The sequence below is a fragment of the Rhyacophila brunnea genome, unplaced genomic scaffold (assembly GCF_057557595.1).
Source record: "Rhyacophila brunnea isolate RB1 unplaced genomic scaffold, BYU_Rbru_1.0 scaffold_2, whole genome shotgun sequence".
NCBI lineage: Eukaryota > Metazoa > Arthropoda > Insecta > Trichoptera > Rhyacophilidae > Rhyacophila > Rhyacophila brunnea.
Window position 1 is genome coordinate 15,622,349 of NW_028232859.1, and position 17,679 is coordinate 15,640,027.

The following is a 17,679-nucleotide window of genomic DNA, read 5'->3' on the forward strand; positions in this document are numbered from 1 at the left end:
TGTATGGAAGCGACATTTATTTTGTAGGAATCCATAGACAAATAAATGCTAACCTATACTGTATATCTGTTCAAAATTAAAAAAATCCTATAAAAATGAGATAAAAAAAATATACATACTTATCCATAGGGATTGTTGTACTAAATGTAGGTAATATATATTTTTATAGCAATATTTCCCAAACTTACAACATGCTCATATATTAGAGACAGATTTTATCAGTGTAACCCACTTTTGATAAAAATAATTAGTATATGAGGCGGTTTGTGTAATCGTTCTCAAAAAACCATCTGTAGTTCGCTCTAACTGTTGTTCATCTACCGTATTTGAGAGATTACTTGCTAAGATTTGAACATCGGTATGACAGTTATGAAAGTTCAACCGTATACCACAGTTTGGAAACACTGTCCCATAGAATACACAGCACTACATGAATTCAATTAGTTAGTACATTATCCTACTACATAACACTAATAAACAAACTTTGAAAGGATTGGAATTGTAATATCATGGTCAAGTATGCATGGAATTCATAAATTTGTTAAATACTGCATTATATATAGGTCTAACCACAGAAAATTAAAATAAATTTACATAAAACATCAAAATCAACACGCGGACATTTCTATTTCATTTCAGCAATCTGAAAATTCTTCATCTATAAATAAATCTATTATCTCAGTTCTTGTTGACAGCAAGGGCAGCTGCCCTATCCAAATCTGCAGCCTCCAAGATTGGCAATTTGGATTCTTTGAGTAGCCGCCTCGCTTCGTGCACGTTGGTCCCCTCCAGCCTCACAACCAATGGAATCTTCAGCTCCATGCTCTTGCATGCTCCAATTATACCACGAGCGATTGTCGCACAATTCACAATACCTGCAATAAACAATATTATTTTATGAAGTATCCGCGGTTCTGATAATTTAATCATGTTCATTTCATCGTATCTCATTAAATCCGTGCAAAAAAGATATATTATGAGACATTATTGTTCGTAAAGGGCATAATTTTTATTTCCTCTAATTGGAAAAGTATAAGTTGGTTCAGTAAATTTTCAATCCATCAATGAAAAAAATTATGACTAATGCAAATACATGATTTTTCAATAAGGTGTAAAACAGGTGGGGAACCTGTGGCCTTAAAGTCAGATGCGGTTATGTAGTTCACTTTTTGAATGAATTCAAATTTCTTCAAAAGTCTTAAAATGTAAGTCTTAAAATGAATATATAAAATAATGAGTGAAAGAAGATTCAATGAAACAACACTGGCTAGTTTGACACCGGTTATGTTCATAATTGAGTTATAATGTAACTCTGGAATGTATGTCAACTTCCCGCTACCCCGCCGCGGCTGATAGTCAGGATAATACAATAATTTACAGGTTCACTGTCTTTGAGAATCATGGTATCAAACTCCAATTAGCTCTTCAACTTCATCTAATCCAGCGTCGATGTCCCTAAGTCTCCTAAATAAGCAACTAATATGGAATTGATTGTGCTCTCAGAAGACAACATTGTAAGGCCCTTATTTGATGCTAAGAAAGATCCAATTGAAATATGAAAAATATTAATATGATTTTTTTCCAGTTTTTGCATACCGACATACATTTGAAATGTATCTTGTACAAAACACGAATAAGACCAGTTGTAATGTATGTGCATGGGCTCATTTAAACTAAGCGTACTGCATGGTATCTTCAGAATCATCAATGACACATGGTTGAGGTGGAAACGAAGATACAATCATGAGCTGTAGACTTTATACGGGGGCCTGCACATCGTATAGTCCATCAAATTGCGTCATCTTAGATGGCTGGGTCATGTACACAGGATGGAGAGTCACCCATAACCTCATACAATATGGAGGGATAATTGAGTTAGGCTTAAAAAGGTTTTTACTGTACATAATAACAGTTTAAGTTAGATGACGGCACTGGATAGATAAGTCACGCATGGCAAAGAAACTTGACATTCTGGAAGGCGGAAGGCAAACAAAGAGCTGGGCAACCTCGTACAAGATGGAGGAATAGTGTCGAATTAGATTTGAAAATCTTGGGTCTTGTAAACTGGAAGGAAGCAGCTTTGGACAGACCTGGATGGAGCAGATGCTAGAGGAAGCCAAGACCCAATAAATACTAGGAAGGTTTTTACAAAATATGTAATGGACATTTTGAAGTTTCTTGAATGAGGCCTTATTAGGTTATGGTAACTTAATACGCCATTCCAGAATGAAAATGTTCCACCCCTGGGTTAGAATATTTAAACTTCTCCGGAATTAAACATTTCCGCCTTTTTGGTATGGAAATTATGTCTCTATTTTGGGGGATATCCTGAGCAACATTCATGTATTTTAATATCAGCGTAGTAATCTAATATGGTACTTGATAAACTATACATAGCCCATGAGCTTTGCGAGCTACAATCAAACAGGATGTGGGTAGACGAGAGCTTATGTTTATCAATCATTGTTGCTTTGTTAAGCTTGATATTCTTTTACATGTGATTGGTCAACTCTGTCATATGAAATGATGAGTAATACATTATGTACATTATGATGATTATGATTACGTATCCAATCATTGATAAGTAGTCATTGCTTCAATTTTAGTAATTTTTGAGTGAATGATGCACTAACATCCGAACAGAAAAATGAGTACCTTTTCCACAAAAGGTTATAGACAAAGATCTGTAAGAATCACCCTTATTGCTAAGCTAAGTTTTAAGTAAATTCAATAGGTATGTATTTGTAACAATTCTAGTTTAAAATATCAGATAAAATGTAATTATTTTCTCTTGACCAAAGTAACAATTTTAAAAAAATTGTAAAATTGTAGAAATCTAAAATTTAATTTAAATACATTTAGGGCAGACTAAAATTTTGTTGTCATTTTATGGAATACACATTTCGTCCATATATTAACACATTGATCGCCAACTAGTTTTACATAAAATAGTTAAAAAATGATTATTTGTCTCTAAGGTATTATTTGATAGGTAATGAAAGAATATAATGTTTTTTTTCATTTTGATGATTTTTTTACGTAAATATTGGTTTTTATGATGTGCCGGCCACATTTGTCCGTCGCGGCGCCAACAAGTTAATTTATTCTATTGCGCCGGGCCGGTCACCTGTCCATATGTGTTGACGAGAGCATGGTGCCATTTCGCGGTCGAATTATATTTATATTTAGATAGTATAATAAACAGAAAAGGCACAAATACGGAATAAAAGTTTTCAAATTGGGTAGTATAATACCTAGATACACATAAACTGGAAATATACATATACATACCTTATAATCATTTTTTTTATTCTATTTTTTTATTATTTACATATTTTTTATCAACAAAAACACATTTACAATTTAAAAGGAAAACTTTTTTTTTTCATTATGTACATTCTTTACATTAGTGAGCCTATATTTTGTGACTGGGAAGACATATTTTCAGGCCAAGTGGCAGTAATATACAGAAGGGCCATGCCGGTCACCGCGTATCGAAAAATGCACTGCGCGCGTGCCCGCCGGCGCTGTAGAACAACTCTAAGGCAGGTCTTCTTTGCCGGTCACCGGTGACCCCCATGGCCCCCTGAACGTAATCCGATGCCGGTCACCGGTGACCCCCATGGCGATCAACGTGTTAATTAATATGGCAATGATCGTAAGAAATTAACGTGGTCGCTGACTTATCATCCATATAACGAAATAAATAATATGTAGTATCAGATAGTTCATTGATATACGAGTGACTGTGATTGAACATACTCATAAACAGTGCTATTTTATAGAAAACAAGATGGATTGCATCCATGCTCCGTTGCTCTTCTTTATTTTCTTTAACTTTAAACTATGAAAGTCAACACCACCTGACTGAGGCATAGCTGTCACCCCCCCACGGTGAAGCCGTGCAACCTGGAGTATGTCAATGACGCTGTCCTATTCAAGGGACAATCGACTGGTTGAACAACAATTATTCGTCTCGCGTTGATTTTCAAACTAATGTTATGTGCAATATGGACTATTATACTCAGCAAAAATCAAATGCCGCCTGATTGACGCTTACATTTTGACAGTTCTGCTTTACGGTGGTATCATGACATTACGAAGACTCATAGTATATTGAACTTCGAGAACAGATTCTTACGGCAGACACTGTATATGCAGTGGTAGGTATAACTATAAGAGTAATGAAGAGATAAGAAGGCACTTGTTACTTTGAAAGTGAAAAAACGACTTTGGATCAGGTTTGGCAACGTGCTACGAATGCCTCGAAAGAGTTTCAATGAGTAATAAAAAAAAAACAGTAACCCACCTCCGAAGACATTAACAAGTATCGCCTTGACATTTGGGTCAGAAGAAAGCAGATCGAAGGCGGCCTTGACCTGCTGTTCACCAACGGAGCCACCCACATCAAGAAAGTTTGCGGGGCGTCCCCCACTCAACGAGATCATGTCCATGGTGGCCATGGCGAGTCCTGCACCATTCACCAAGCATCCAATGTTTCCATCCATGCCGATATAGTTCAGGTTATATTTAGCTGCCTCAACCTACGGCAATGTAAATTTCATAATATTATAACTAACAGTGTGTATTTAATAATATAGCAATGCAGTATTATGGGGATTAAATTTAATCTATGTGCAGTTTCATTATCAGTAATGATAATAATTGTCGTGATTTATGCAAGCTTCAACCAAATGTCGCAAGTGCCCAAAGTGCCCACCTGTTATGCTTTTTATGTTTAGATTTTAATACTCATGATCCAAATTCGAAATGTGAAAACATCAATGTCTTGCTCAGGTGTGCACATGATTAGAGGTCTGGATACGTGTTTCCTCTAAGTTGCGCATGAGCTCACAAACTTGTAAGGAAATTAATTGCCCCACATAGGTGAATCTAGTTAGAAACCTAAATAAAAATTTTAAATTTAAAAATACATCAGAATGTATTTCTTTGTTAGTTAATTAATTAATCTGGAAAGTATGAGTAGCACAAAGTGATATGGAAAGGTGAGTATCGGACATTGAATATTGGCAGGAATATTAAAACAAGAAAACAATGGATAAAGAGGCAGTCAGGAATACGCAATGTGATAAAGATCACAAGGCTAGTGAAATGGGCTGAATACATTGTCCGGTGAGTGGATAACCACTGGAAAAATGCAGTCATAAAGTACCCAAGGAGCACCAAATGACCAGGGGTCAACCTTAAAACCCAGTGAAGCGTGTGGCAATGAAGAATTAGGAACCAATATGAATGAAAGCAGCCATGGGGAGGACTTCATCCAGCTGTGGATTGATCCTGGCTGATTGATGACCTTTCAGAAACAATGCGACTTAATAAGAAGTAAAACAAGAAATCGATTTAAAAAATTAGTGTTCTTTTAATAGAAAAAAATTAATGTAAATTCGCACTGCCTACATATAAAATTTATATATGTGTGTCTGAGCCAAAGCTGGAAAGGGTATCGGAACCGAACATTAGTAATCTTGGAATGGGAACAGAAACCCTTGATTCCGAATCCTGGGAACCTCGAATTGGGAATCCTTAAAAATGTTGCAGTTTTGAAAGTTCCATTGTTCAGTTTTTTATAATTTTTAATATTTTATGTTATCACTCAGTTTAGAAATTTTGAAAAATTAAAAATCAAACATCAAAACTACCGCGGATGCTGATACAACTGACCTTAACCTAAAAGACAATTTTATTATTTTATACTTTCTTTTCGATAGAGCATACAATGTATGTTGTTTATGATTCTGTCTGAACTTGTCCAAGAAAAAATATTGGGTATCAATAATGAAAAATTCTTTAATATGGAACATTTATTATCAATCAAGACTTTTCAATTGATTATTTCTGTCAATCGAAAACCTACTTGAATACACAATTGTATAGATCGAAACTGAAAACAATATGTACTGTGTGCGTTCTATATATTGACATCTACATCATGTTGCTGTATGTGAAAACAGTATCATGTCAAGCGCTTTTTGCATACCGGCAGTATTGTAACGGTTTTACTTCCAGAAACAACCGCAATGTCGATTATCTCTCGATATCGCAGTCTATGTACATAAATTATGTATACAGTGGAACCCCAATCTACCGTTCTCGCATAAATCGTTTTTCCGCACACACCGTAACACCCATAAGAACAATGTTAAATAATCCCGCATTTACCATTCCCCGATTTATCGTTTTCCTCGATCTATCGTCTAACTAGTATGGTCCCGTCACAAATATTATCCCGATTGACTGTTTTTGTTGAATATTCGCTTTCGTAGAATTGTTTATGATACATACAGACCTTTCAATCGCGTCGCTTTGTTTGCACAGGTCGGTCAGCACTCAGGCTTGCCTCGCATCTCGTATCACGAATTTTTATAAGTCACAACTAAAATGCCCCCATGAAGAAAACTAGAACTCTAGCTGAGAAACTGAAAATAATTCAAGTCGTCGAAAAAAATCCAGGAAAAAAAACGATTTTTTTTTTATATCCCGCATTTATCGTTTTTTTTAGGGTCCCTTGAAAACCGTAGAATCGGGGTATCTTTGTTGTTAAATAGCAACACGTACAAAGTGGGAATTAATAAATTACCTCTCTGGGGTCACTCTCAGATGTATCATCCATGGAGAAAACTTCCTTTTGTCGGAACTTGGCATTATCATCAAAGTTGATTTTGGCATCCACAGATATCACCTGCCCGTCGTCGGTTTCTACCAAAGGATTAATTTCAATCTGAACAGCATCTACCTGTAAAATTTAAATATATACCTATCTAAGTATATAATATATGATCATTGAGCCTCAATCAACAAAGCTTGATTGTGTCACTGAGTCGTATGTCAGTCAGACGAAGCCATAAGCGAACATGAGATAACAAATGTTATTTAAGATTTCACACCTTCAAAAAGAGTTGCCAAAGTTTTTTAATTTCATCAGCACACTTGCTCTTCAGGTCACCGTCGAATTTTAAAAAGACAGCAACCTCATCAGCCATGGCATCCGTGACACCTTCGTAAATATCTATCGGGAGAGTCATTATAAGGTCGGGAGTTTTCTCAGCGACTGCTTCAATGTCCATCCCGCCTGCAGGAGAGGCAACTAAAACGGGCCCATTATGCTGACGATCCATCAGAATACAAAGATATGTTTCTCTTTTAATATTGACACTCTCTGCCACCATCACTTTATGCACGACAATTCCTTCTTTAGGCGTCTGATTCGTGATCAATCTATTTCCAACCATTTTCTTTGCTAGTCCTACAATTTCATCGAAGTTTTTGGTTAAATGTACACCTCCTTTGAAACCGCTGTCAAAGTGTCCCTTTCCACGACCACCGGCCAGAACTTGGGCTTTGATTACATATTCTTTTGCTCTAAAGTCGTTCAGCGCTGCTGTGTCCAACGATGCATCTAGTATTCTAAATTTCTGAATATTCACTGCATGTTGCTGCAGTAAAGACTTGCTTTGATATTCCTGCAGATTCAAGTTGCGAACCGGCACATCGTTGAATGAAGATTTCGGTGTTAATCTTTTTAAAAAAGTGCTTCTCAGCAAAGACGTTCTTACAGCTGCCATTTTTCGATAACACAATTAACACTTGTGCAGCACGTATTTATGATAACCAGTATTGACAGGTCAATTAATTATTGATATCGACGCAATGAATAATGATAGGTTATTATTATTATTAATTCAATTCTAAACCCGAACTTTGGTCGAATTTAGACAGTTAAATGTTACCGACACCCAAAATAGTTTTCCCATTACTCCACATTGAGATTTTATTGTCTATGTATTTCATTAGTGTTCGAACAAAATATTACTATATTATTGTGTGCCAAAACTGCCAAAAATATTCCAATCTCTTTGGTGTGTGCATACTTTGAATTTTGACAGATTAGTAATAAAAGCATAATAATCATTGTCTGCATACGTTTTCTGCCGCACCGCTAATGAATTATCATGTCTGGTGATGTATTATTAGTTGTGGATTTCAATGTAATCTGCAGATTTTGTTTGCAATCTAAGGGAGCATTGACCGATATTTTTGATGACACAGAAGACACTCCACTCTCATTTCTAATTGACTCCATTTCAAATCTTAAGGTTAGCTTGCTTCTATTTGGTCTCAATATTTTATGAGAGAATGCATTATTAAAACAATACACGCTCATTAAGCTTCCTAGAGAATATGCGGCCTCAATAAGGTCACATTATTTTTTCATTGATAACGATATCATGATAGTCTTGACAGATTTGTCTTATATTTTTGTAACATTCTTGCTTTTCAGATTGTTCCAGATGATTGTTTGCCAAATAAAATTTGTCACAGATGCCGTTACAAAATCGAAATGTTTTACGAATTCAGAGAAATGATAACGCAATCACAAAAAGCTCTTGCAAATGATGTTATGGAAGAAGATATATTCTTCATCAAAAATAATTTAAACATTCCTAACGTGGATGAGTCCAGGGATGCAGTACAGACATACTCTAAACATTTTGAAAACTCGGATGAAGGCAGTAAAGACACGGAAATGTCTCCTCAAATGTTGTCCGAAAATGAAATAATGTATGAAAGTTTCCTTGTTAATCAGGATCCTGATGAAGAATTAAGTGTAGTTGTTTTCAAAAAAGAAAATGACAATAACACGCAACAAGATGATGACGGTCATATTCTGGAGTTTTCGGAGTACGATCTGATTAAAGACATTGAAAGTAATATTATGAAAGAAGTTCAATCATCAGGAGATGAAACTGGAATAGTTCGCCTACAAAAAAGAATACGAAGGAAAAAGGGCAAGCATAGTATATCAAAAATTAAAATGGAAAATGATTCAGCTTTGAAATCCAATGATTACCCGACAATGTTAGAAGCTAGTAAAAAGCACCAGTGTTTGCTATGCCTTAAGAAATGTAATAACAAAGAAACATTAGTGAAACACGTTGATGAACATGTTGCCGACACCGATTTGGAACCTTACTACATGTTTGGTGAGCGTGATATAACTTGTCAAGCGTGCGAAAAACATTTTGGTTATCGCTACAGCTTTCTCATTCACCAACGAGAACATCTTAATTTAAAACCGTTTATTTGTCACTTCAATGGTTGTGACGCGGCATTCTTTTCAAATGCAGCACTGCGGCAACACTTCCCTGTTCACTCGGATCGTGTGTTCATTTGTTCTGTTTGTGCTGTGGGCTTTAAACGAAAATCTGATTTGAAGGGACATGAGATTATTCATAAAGATGCAGGACTTCTTTACAATTGTCAAGTTTGTGGACTTATGTGTAAGAACAGACTCACGCTAGCTGCACATATAAAAAAACATAAAGTAGAACCTAGGTATGTATATCTGAAGTCATCTCTCAATAATTATAGTCATTAAAATATAATACCACCTGTGCCAGTGATCCCGAGCGGTAACGTGTCGGCTTATAAATTAATGTGTTTCGGGTTCAACTCCCAGTTCTGGAAAATGCACATAATGTTTTTTTCAATGTGTTTGGTTAGACCCAGAGCATGAATGTAATAGGTTGAGCAATTGGCTTACATCCATTTCTCGTAAACCAAAAATCTGTTAAATCGGCTCTGTATTCATCGATAGCATTAGCACGAGGAGTGTCTGAGTGCGAGATATGTGTACAGGGAGAGACCGGTCAGATGTTGAAACAGGGAGATGCAGTAGATAGAGGTCAGAGAACGAGTGCACTGACAAGCTGCAAGCCAGCCTCGACCAAGAACATCTTTCTGTACACCAACAATTTTCCATCTTCAGTGGAATACAAAAAAAAGCATGGAGATTTGTATATGAACATTATTAATGTTCTTGCTGGAATTTTTGTTAATAGTTTTATACAATATTCATTTGTTCATGCATTGATCAGTTACAGACTTGGCCTGAACTAGGCATTACAGTCTATGCAACAAGTCAATTTGTGATCAACTTACTTTTTAAGACTATCGAGTAACAGGGATCCTTGGATATACAGTGGCCATGGGTTTTATATGGGGAAGTAGGCTCTGTATGTTATAGTAGCAATTTTTTAATAGATGAAACATTTACAGACTTTGGCTGACTTATGTTTGATTATGAAATTAGTTCTGTATCCAAAAGTTATTTAGTGGAAAATGTATTGAAAGTTTGGAACTAATTCAAAAATACAAATGTTTTTAACTATTATTGTACACTGATATAATGTTGTAAAAAATATTCATTGTTTCAGATTCAAATGTGAATCTTGCCCTAAGGAGTATTTCAGTCAAAGTGAACTGACACGGCACTCACATATACATTCCCCAGAGAAGAGGTTCCGGTGCTCCCATTCCCAATGTCCGTGCGCATATTTCTCCAGGAGTGCGCTGGCTCGACATGAGAGAACTCACAGCACTTTGTCAAAACACTCCTTGCCTCGGAGATGTCCGCTATGCCGGCCATCAATAACTTTAGACTCGTGGAATGACTATACCCAGCACATGCGGACCCATCTCTCACATGAATTCCCTTTCAGGTAAAAGATTTAAATTCGCTACCATAGTGGAAATTAGTATTTAAATAAGATTTAGTTATTTTAATGTAACAATGTAATAATTTAATCAGAGACGCGTCAAGGGTGCTGCTACCCGGGTGCCAAATTATTTTATTGTCATCAAAATATGTAACAAAAATTTTGATACAATATAATGTATAGGTGAAGCGGCTTAAATCTATAGACATCTATCGATGGTATCGATGGAGTACGGTAGCATAAATTATAAATGGATATTTAATGACATGTAAGAAAATTGCGCCACATCATTAAAAATGTTTCATTTGAACTTGTGCCGCCCGGGTGTTTAGCACCCTTAACACCCCCGCTTGGCATCCCCCTGAATTTAATGTAACTCGAATGGGTGAATGTCCTTAGTTCAAATCGGAGCTGTGAAACGATGTCTTGATTTATGGTATTTCATCAAAGTCAGAATCCACAAAAGCCGACCACCCATTCGGATTCTTTTTTGTTATGTATTTTGTTAAATAAGTTTTTTTGCAATGCTGTGGTAATTCTTACAAGGAATATCTAGCAATATAATATGAAGCACCCAATATAATACAATTTACTCATAATTGTTCAATTTCAGTATTGTGACCATACCGATGGCCAATTTAATATAAATAAAAAAGATGCCAAAAGTTTTTTTTTATTTAAATATTTGTAGCGAACATTAAACCTATTAATTATTCAAAAATCTCTTTGTCACCTTCAAAAGAATATATTAAACTACTATATTGAACATACATAATTTGAAAACATCTCATGCATAGACCCACTAAAAAAACTATGACACCCGACGCCACTCGAACCTGTAACCGCTGGATTCGCGCCTGTGTGCTTTACCAATTAAGCGACGGGCATCCTACTTAAATACAATGATTTTAACTAATAATTGTTACAAGAAATGCTTGTAGTTACATGTTTATTAATTCATGAAACACTTTAAAATGTAAATTAGTAAATTGTATTAATTGCATGATTCTTATTCTTTCGCCAGTTGCCCCTCCTTCAATGAATTTTTAAAAAATATCTAATTTTTTTAATTACTAAAATTGGAATCAGAGTTTAGTTGATTTTTAAAAATCACTTCACAGCCGTGGTCAATTTCCCAGTTGTATAACTAATTCTTACTTACTTATAATTATTGTCATGACAATAGGTAAAATGATAATATTTATTTTTTTCTAGATGTCAACAATGTGACAAAGGCTATTTCGCTAAGAAATCATTGGCAAAACATGAAGCAACCTGCCAAACGACACTAATAGAAATACCAATCGGAGAATCGAAAGACACCGAGATTCACAGCAGTGCTGTTATTCAATTAGTGGAGACAGATGATTGTCAACCGATGGATCTGCAAACGGTTATTGCAGTAACTGAAGAATCACAACATTTGCTTATTGTGGACATGATCAGTGACCAAATTGAGCAATAAACTCTTCAATTAATTTTCATGTAAGTTGTGCGAAAACAAAAATGTTCATGTATTAATTTATATTATACCACATGATATCAAGTGTCATTTCCCTCCATTTTCGAAAGTGAAAAGGTGCTGTCACTTTTATTCTTTTATGGTTTTCGTCTGGATTCGGGACTTGGAGGTGGACAAATAACACACCGGAATTGTGATCAGAAACGACGAGTTTTATTTGGGTTAATATATACTAATGGTTACATTTTTTTAAAAAAAAAAATTATGCCTAGCGCGAGTTAACAATGTTTACTGTCTGGCCGTCTGCCGCGTATTGTCCGCCATCTTATGTTTTGCTCCCAGCGAGAAGTGTTGTCGAAAACGGCGACAATGGCGACATTGCAGATATTTTTAAACGGCCGTGATCTACAGTATTGCCGGCTTTATTATTATTTATTTTCGTGGTCAACCCTTACTATTTGTTGGTTTGATACCGATTTGGGCCTCTCCAGATTCACAGAGACATCCCCAAATGGGGACCATTGCATCGCATATGTACTAATAATTACCATGCATATGTACTAATAATTAATTAATAATTCAATGTTACTTTTTCTTCTTCATTGTAATTTGTATGGTTTTTCGCTATGAAGGCCTTATTTTAATTATGGCACAACTTCGATTAAAGGCCCAATTTTTTTCGATATACGGCCAAAAAAAATCCTCATCGATACATCTTTGACATCGGGAAATATATTGTGTGATATATATTGTAAAAATATATCTATTTAGGTACCTGTATAAAAAATTGAGCCAATAAACAATTGGAGATGAAAATGTTTGAAATTAATACAGAACAATAACAAAACAGCCATGAACAACTGCATCATAAAATTTGATAAATGACACAATATCATAAACTACATTATTCTGTCAACAGACTATCTCGAAGTAATTGTCAAAAGTACTTTTTTATTTTGAACAATGAATGGATCCCGCTGAAGAACGCATTTAATTTTGTAATGGAAAAGTGATTTTGAAATAAATAAAATGCAATTTCAACTAATAACTGCTAAGATTTTCTAATGTATAAAAAAAATGGAATTGATCCTATGGAAATAGGCAATTTGTTATATGGCATTTCGCTTTACAGAAAAGTTTCCAGGATGTATCTCGGCTGTAAAGCGAGGTATTAGTGTACTGTGCATAATATGTATTGTTTTAAAAATATCTTACAAACTTAACCAAAGGATTACAAAGAATGTCGACCCTTTTGTACTGACAAAAATTACTAGCAACTAATTTTATTTTGTGTATAAAATATAATTTATTAAAAGACTTCCAACATAATTATGTAATGGAGTTTCAATTATTATAGTTATGTCCATAGACATTTAAAAAAAATAGGTAATTAAAGATACTAAATTTATATGATCGTGCGGTACATATTATGGCTGTTTACAAAAAAAAATTTGGTTGAAACAATATTAATTAGATACAAATAGTTTTGAAAATACATTGGTCTATTCTCACCCCATTTCACAGTACATATTTATTTCATTATACATAAGAAAAAAATTGTTCATGTCACATACTGATCACAGTATGGGAGTTAGGACGTTTTAACACATTGGACTTAAAACAATTACAGTAGAACCCTGATTATCCTGTTTTCTATAATTATGATCAGTTTTGTACGATTATAAGAAAAATATATGATTTCGTCGGTCCCAATTAAAAAAGTCGGATCTGCAAAATGCTACTTTTCAGTACGAGCAATCAAAGATATTTTTATCCGTTAAATATCCGTAAAATCGCCAATTTATGAAATATTGTTACCAAATTTGGCAAAAACACTTATTTTTAGGTGGTTCAAATATATATATTACAATTTTTGAGAATTACTTATAAAAACTCGAGAAAAGTCACATGCGACATTTTTAACTGGAATAAATTAGGTAATTTTGTCAGAAGTGTCAGTTATGACAATTTTAATGGGACTATGTTAAAATTAATATGTCGAATGTGTCAATTCCGACTATTTTAACTGGAATTTGATAAAAATTTTATGTCGGATCTGTCGAATAAAGCAATTCCAAGTACTTAATTTAAAGAATGTATGTATAAAATCGAAATCACAGATAGATATAAAAGTAGCTACTTACAAAAAAGAAAACATAATCATAAATTTGACATTGTAAACATAAAAAATATACCTCATAATCATAAAAACTGGTCATTGATGTAGCTTTATAAAACTCCTATATATTTAAATATTTTTTTTAACTTAAAAATCCCCAAAAACTATAGTTAGTAATAGTTAACTTTGTTTTTTGTCACTATTACTATCAATGATATCCTCCGCTTGTATTTTTAAGAATCTTTCAATATGGGCGAGCTCCATGTAAAAGTTGTGATATTTTTCTGGAATAAGATTACTCTTACACATATCTTGCAAATTTTCATACTTATAGTAACTGACAGGAAGTGAGCCATCATAAGCTTCCTTCAGATTTTCAAGAGAATTTGATCTGAAGGAAGCTTGTGAAGTGTTTCGTGTTGCACATCTTAGCACAACTATAGCTTTTACAGGTTCACTTAAATCATATTTATACTCAATCGTGTCGCATTGTTGTGCATTTACCTTTAGTTCTGTTACACGAGTCAATTACATAAATTCACGAAGTATTTTTTGTCCAATTTTTGTTTGCGAGTAATGATTTAAAATCCTATAGGTACATCATTGTAAAGACTTTCTTTACTATGTATGGTTCACTTTCAGCTTTTGTCCAACGGATTAAGCAATACCTACCACTTCTTAGGAACATACAAACATTTTGCGATCACTAGCTCTTTCAATGGTTGAGTGGACGCTGTCATTCTCATTCTGAGTGTGGTCCTTTTCCATAAATCTATGAGTAATGGTGACATTGAACTTCTTGACTGCAAGCATATAATGGGTAAATACGATGCGGTTTCTATTTTGACCACCACAATTATTGTCGGACCAAAATTTAAATTCTTTTACACCGATAAATAATGCGGTTCTTTTATAAAATTGTACAGACAACTTACTAGAAACCTCATTTGCTCCCCGTTTTGCAACTCCTTCGTGCCACATATAAAAAGTTCCGATTTTCATTGCCATATTATACACAGTAACATTCAAAGTTGGTAATTTTCGTTTGTAATAAAAAATACGTCATACTTCCCCATGAAGAGTCGTTAGTACTTTTTGAAAGTCAAATATAACAATTACAATACTTTTACTCTGTAAAGCCTCGTTTTTATCTTCATTTTTAAGTGTGCGATGTGCCTTCCTAAGGGCTAAATGTTTGCCCTGTCTTTTTTTATCTTCGTCTGTTGGACCGGTTTTGATCGAAAATGCATGACAAAGGCAATTTTTTTTTGGCCGGTGAAATGCTATATTGAACTTTTCATTTACAATATTTCTGTATTACCCTTTGGTTTGTGACTTGTTAGAATATTTATTCAGATCAAACCACTCGCGATATAAATTGAACATTCAAGAGTCATTTACAGTTTTTTAGAATCTTTTCGAATATAGTGCGATTCTACCAGAGGAAAACAGTTTACGTGATCGCATATGCTTTTCACCACCGTTATCTATGACGGTTTTTATGGTCGTATTTTCCACGTTGATCAGGCTCAATATTATTATCTCCATCATATTTCTTCCAAGCAGTGCTTATAATAGTACGTTTTCCAGATGAAATAGTATTCAGAAACATAGTCTTACAAAATATTTCTTTTTCTTATCCTCAATAGGCACATAATAAACAAATGTATTTCAACGATCATGCTTGGTGACTACAGTTTTTTGACGACGCTTCAGAATTTTCTCGGTATATTTTACGTCTAGAGACCAAAATTTGTGAAAAATGTGTAAGCGTTGCTCTTCAGAAAAAAAATCATAGCACTTCAGTCGGCATTTTGGCATGGATTCTTCAAACATTTTTCACTAGCTGAAAAATAAAAATAGTCATTCTTAACGATATACTAAACAAAATAATGAAGAATAATATGTAAATTAGCCATTTTATATATATTACCCGTAACCCTCAGAAGCTAGCTTAAACATTTTAATAAAAAAATAATTTAATCAAGGAACATTGTCGGTACTACAATAATTTTAAAACACCAGTCCCATTAAAACTGTCGGTTCTACCACTTAACACAAAACAGAATTGTTGATGTACAGTGAAAATAGTCGGTTGTATCACTTATGACATTAGGCATAAAGTTTTGTCCAATTAAAAACGTCGGATGTCCCACATCGGACAGAGATCTTATTAAAATGTAGGTTAAAATAGTCATATCTTCCACAACCGACATTATTACTTGGAAACACCTAGTTGTGAACTATGTTAAGTAAATATAAAAATATGACAATTATAAAATATCCACTTATTTAATTTTATAAGAATGCCACTTAAAAATAATATTTTAGTAAAATTTTACTTAACCTACCTTTTCTGTCAGAATGACCGTTGAGATTTGAATTTTCAGTGTTCATTTCTTTCTTTTTCTCCGGAAATTTGTCACTATAATTTGAGCCTATAGCATTTTTAAATATCCTTTGTGACCTATTGCTTGCTATGATGAATAAAAATACGGATTATAGAAACTTTTCTAAACTTTTATAAAAATATCCGTCTGTCCGGTGAACATAGCAGCAACTGTCAGATCCGACGCATCTTGCTCACCCGCGCCCAGCCAACAATGTCGGTTGGTAAGAACCGACATTGTTATTCGGACACTGTTGGTAGATCTGTCATTTTTAACTTGAGTATCTCGGAATTTTTCAAACAAACAAAAAAAACTGTGATTGTGGTATAAATATTTAAAGTGTTTAAATAACTTTTACGTAATAATCCGAAAATGACAAAAATTCAGATCCGACTTTTTTAATTGGGACCGACGATTTATAGGTAAAAAAAGTTATTGGTATTTGTAGTCGATTACGTATGCGAATTTATTTACCCACAAATTTAACAAATTCTGTATACAATCAAAACTGAGAGCTTTCTTTTTTACCTTTTCTAACCATTTTTTTTTACCAGCAAATTTGAAAAAAACCATTCCCGATCAAAATTGGAACGAGCAAAGAACACGTTTTCGATCAAAGTTCAGAATTTTTCTTTTTCTTAACTTACCAAATTCATCGTCTTATTTCAAAATTGTATTACAGTGCGACTTTCATAGTCTTCTACGATAGTGCTCCGCAACCGGTGTGCCGCGAGATGATGCTAGGTGTGGCGCGGGCATTGCTTAAAAAAAAAAACAAATAATTTTGTATATTATACAATAAGTACCTACTTAATAGCCAAATTTGCGTTTAAGGCTGGTAATATATTTGAGTACCTGCATGGACTTAATAAAACAATGCAAGGTCAGAATGAAAATATATTGACATGCTCTGATAAATTAGAAGGATTTAAGACAAGGATCTCTACAAATGTACCAAAAGACCTACCAGACCACCATTGAAAACAAACGATTAATTTTGGATCCGTCTCATAAACATTTAACTTTGCTGCAAAAAAAATAAATCATCATTAAGTACATTACAATCAATACTACTCGATTCGAAACCCTTTTGCAACCAACGCTGAAAATTCTATAAAAGAGCTTTCCCTATAAATTCGAGAAGAATTAGTTGAATTGAGAAACGACGGGATGCTAAAACTGAACTTTGCC

The 17,679-nt window shown here is 34.2% G+C and overlaps 2 protein-coding genes across 2 annotated transcripts; one reads left to right on the forward strand and one right to left on the reverse strand.

Moving 5' to 3' along the window:
• Window positions 1-486: 486 nt before the first annotated feature.
• ScsbetaG (Succinyl-coenzyme A synthetase beta subunit, GDP-forming) lies at window positions 487-7,746 on the reverse strand. The gene is made up of 4 exons (XM_085947217.1): window positions 6,906-7,746; window positions 6,599-6,754; window positions 4,310-4,544; window positions 487-875 (listed from the first exon to the last, which is right to left on the reverse strand). Exons 1-4 carry the CDS (start codon window positions 7,581-7,583, stop codon window positions 679-681), a joined length of 1,266 nt encoding a protein of 421 aa, XP_085803343.1. The 5' UTR covers window positions 7,584-7,746; the 3' UTR covers window positions 487-678.
• A 94-nt stretch (window positions 7,747-7,840) lies between these two features.
• LOC147071942 (uncharacterized) lies at window positions 7,841-13,307 on the forward strand. Its single transcript, XM_085946337.1, has 4 exons — window positions 7,841-8,114; window positions 8,300-9,354; window positions 10,236-10,520; window positions 11,733-13,307. Exons 1-4 carry the CDS (start codon window positions 7,971-7,973, stop codon window positions 11,980-11,982), a joined length of 1,734 nt encoding a protein of 577 aa, XP_085802463.1. The 5' UTR covers window positions 7,841-7,970; the 3' UTR covers window positions 11,983-13,307.
• Window positions 13,308-17,679: the final 4,372 nt, after the last annotated feature.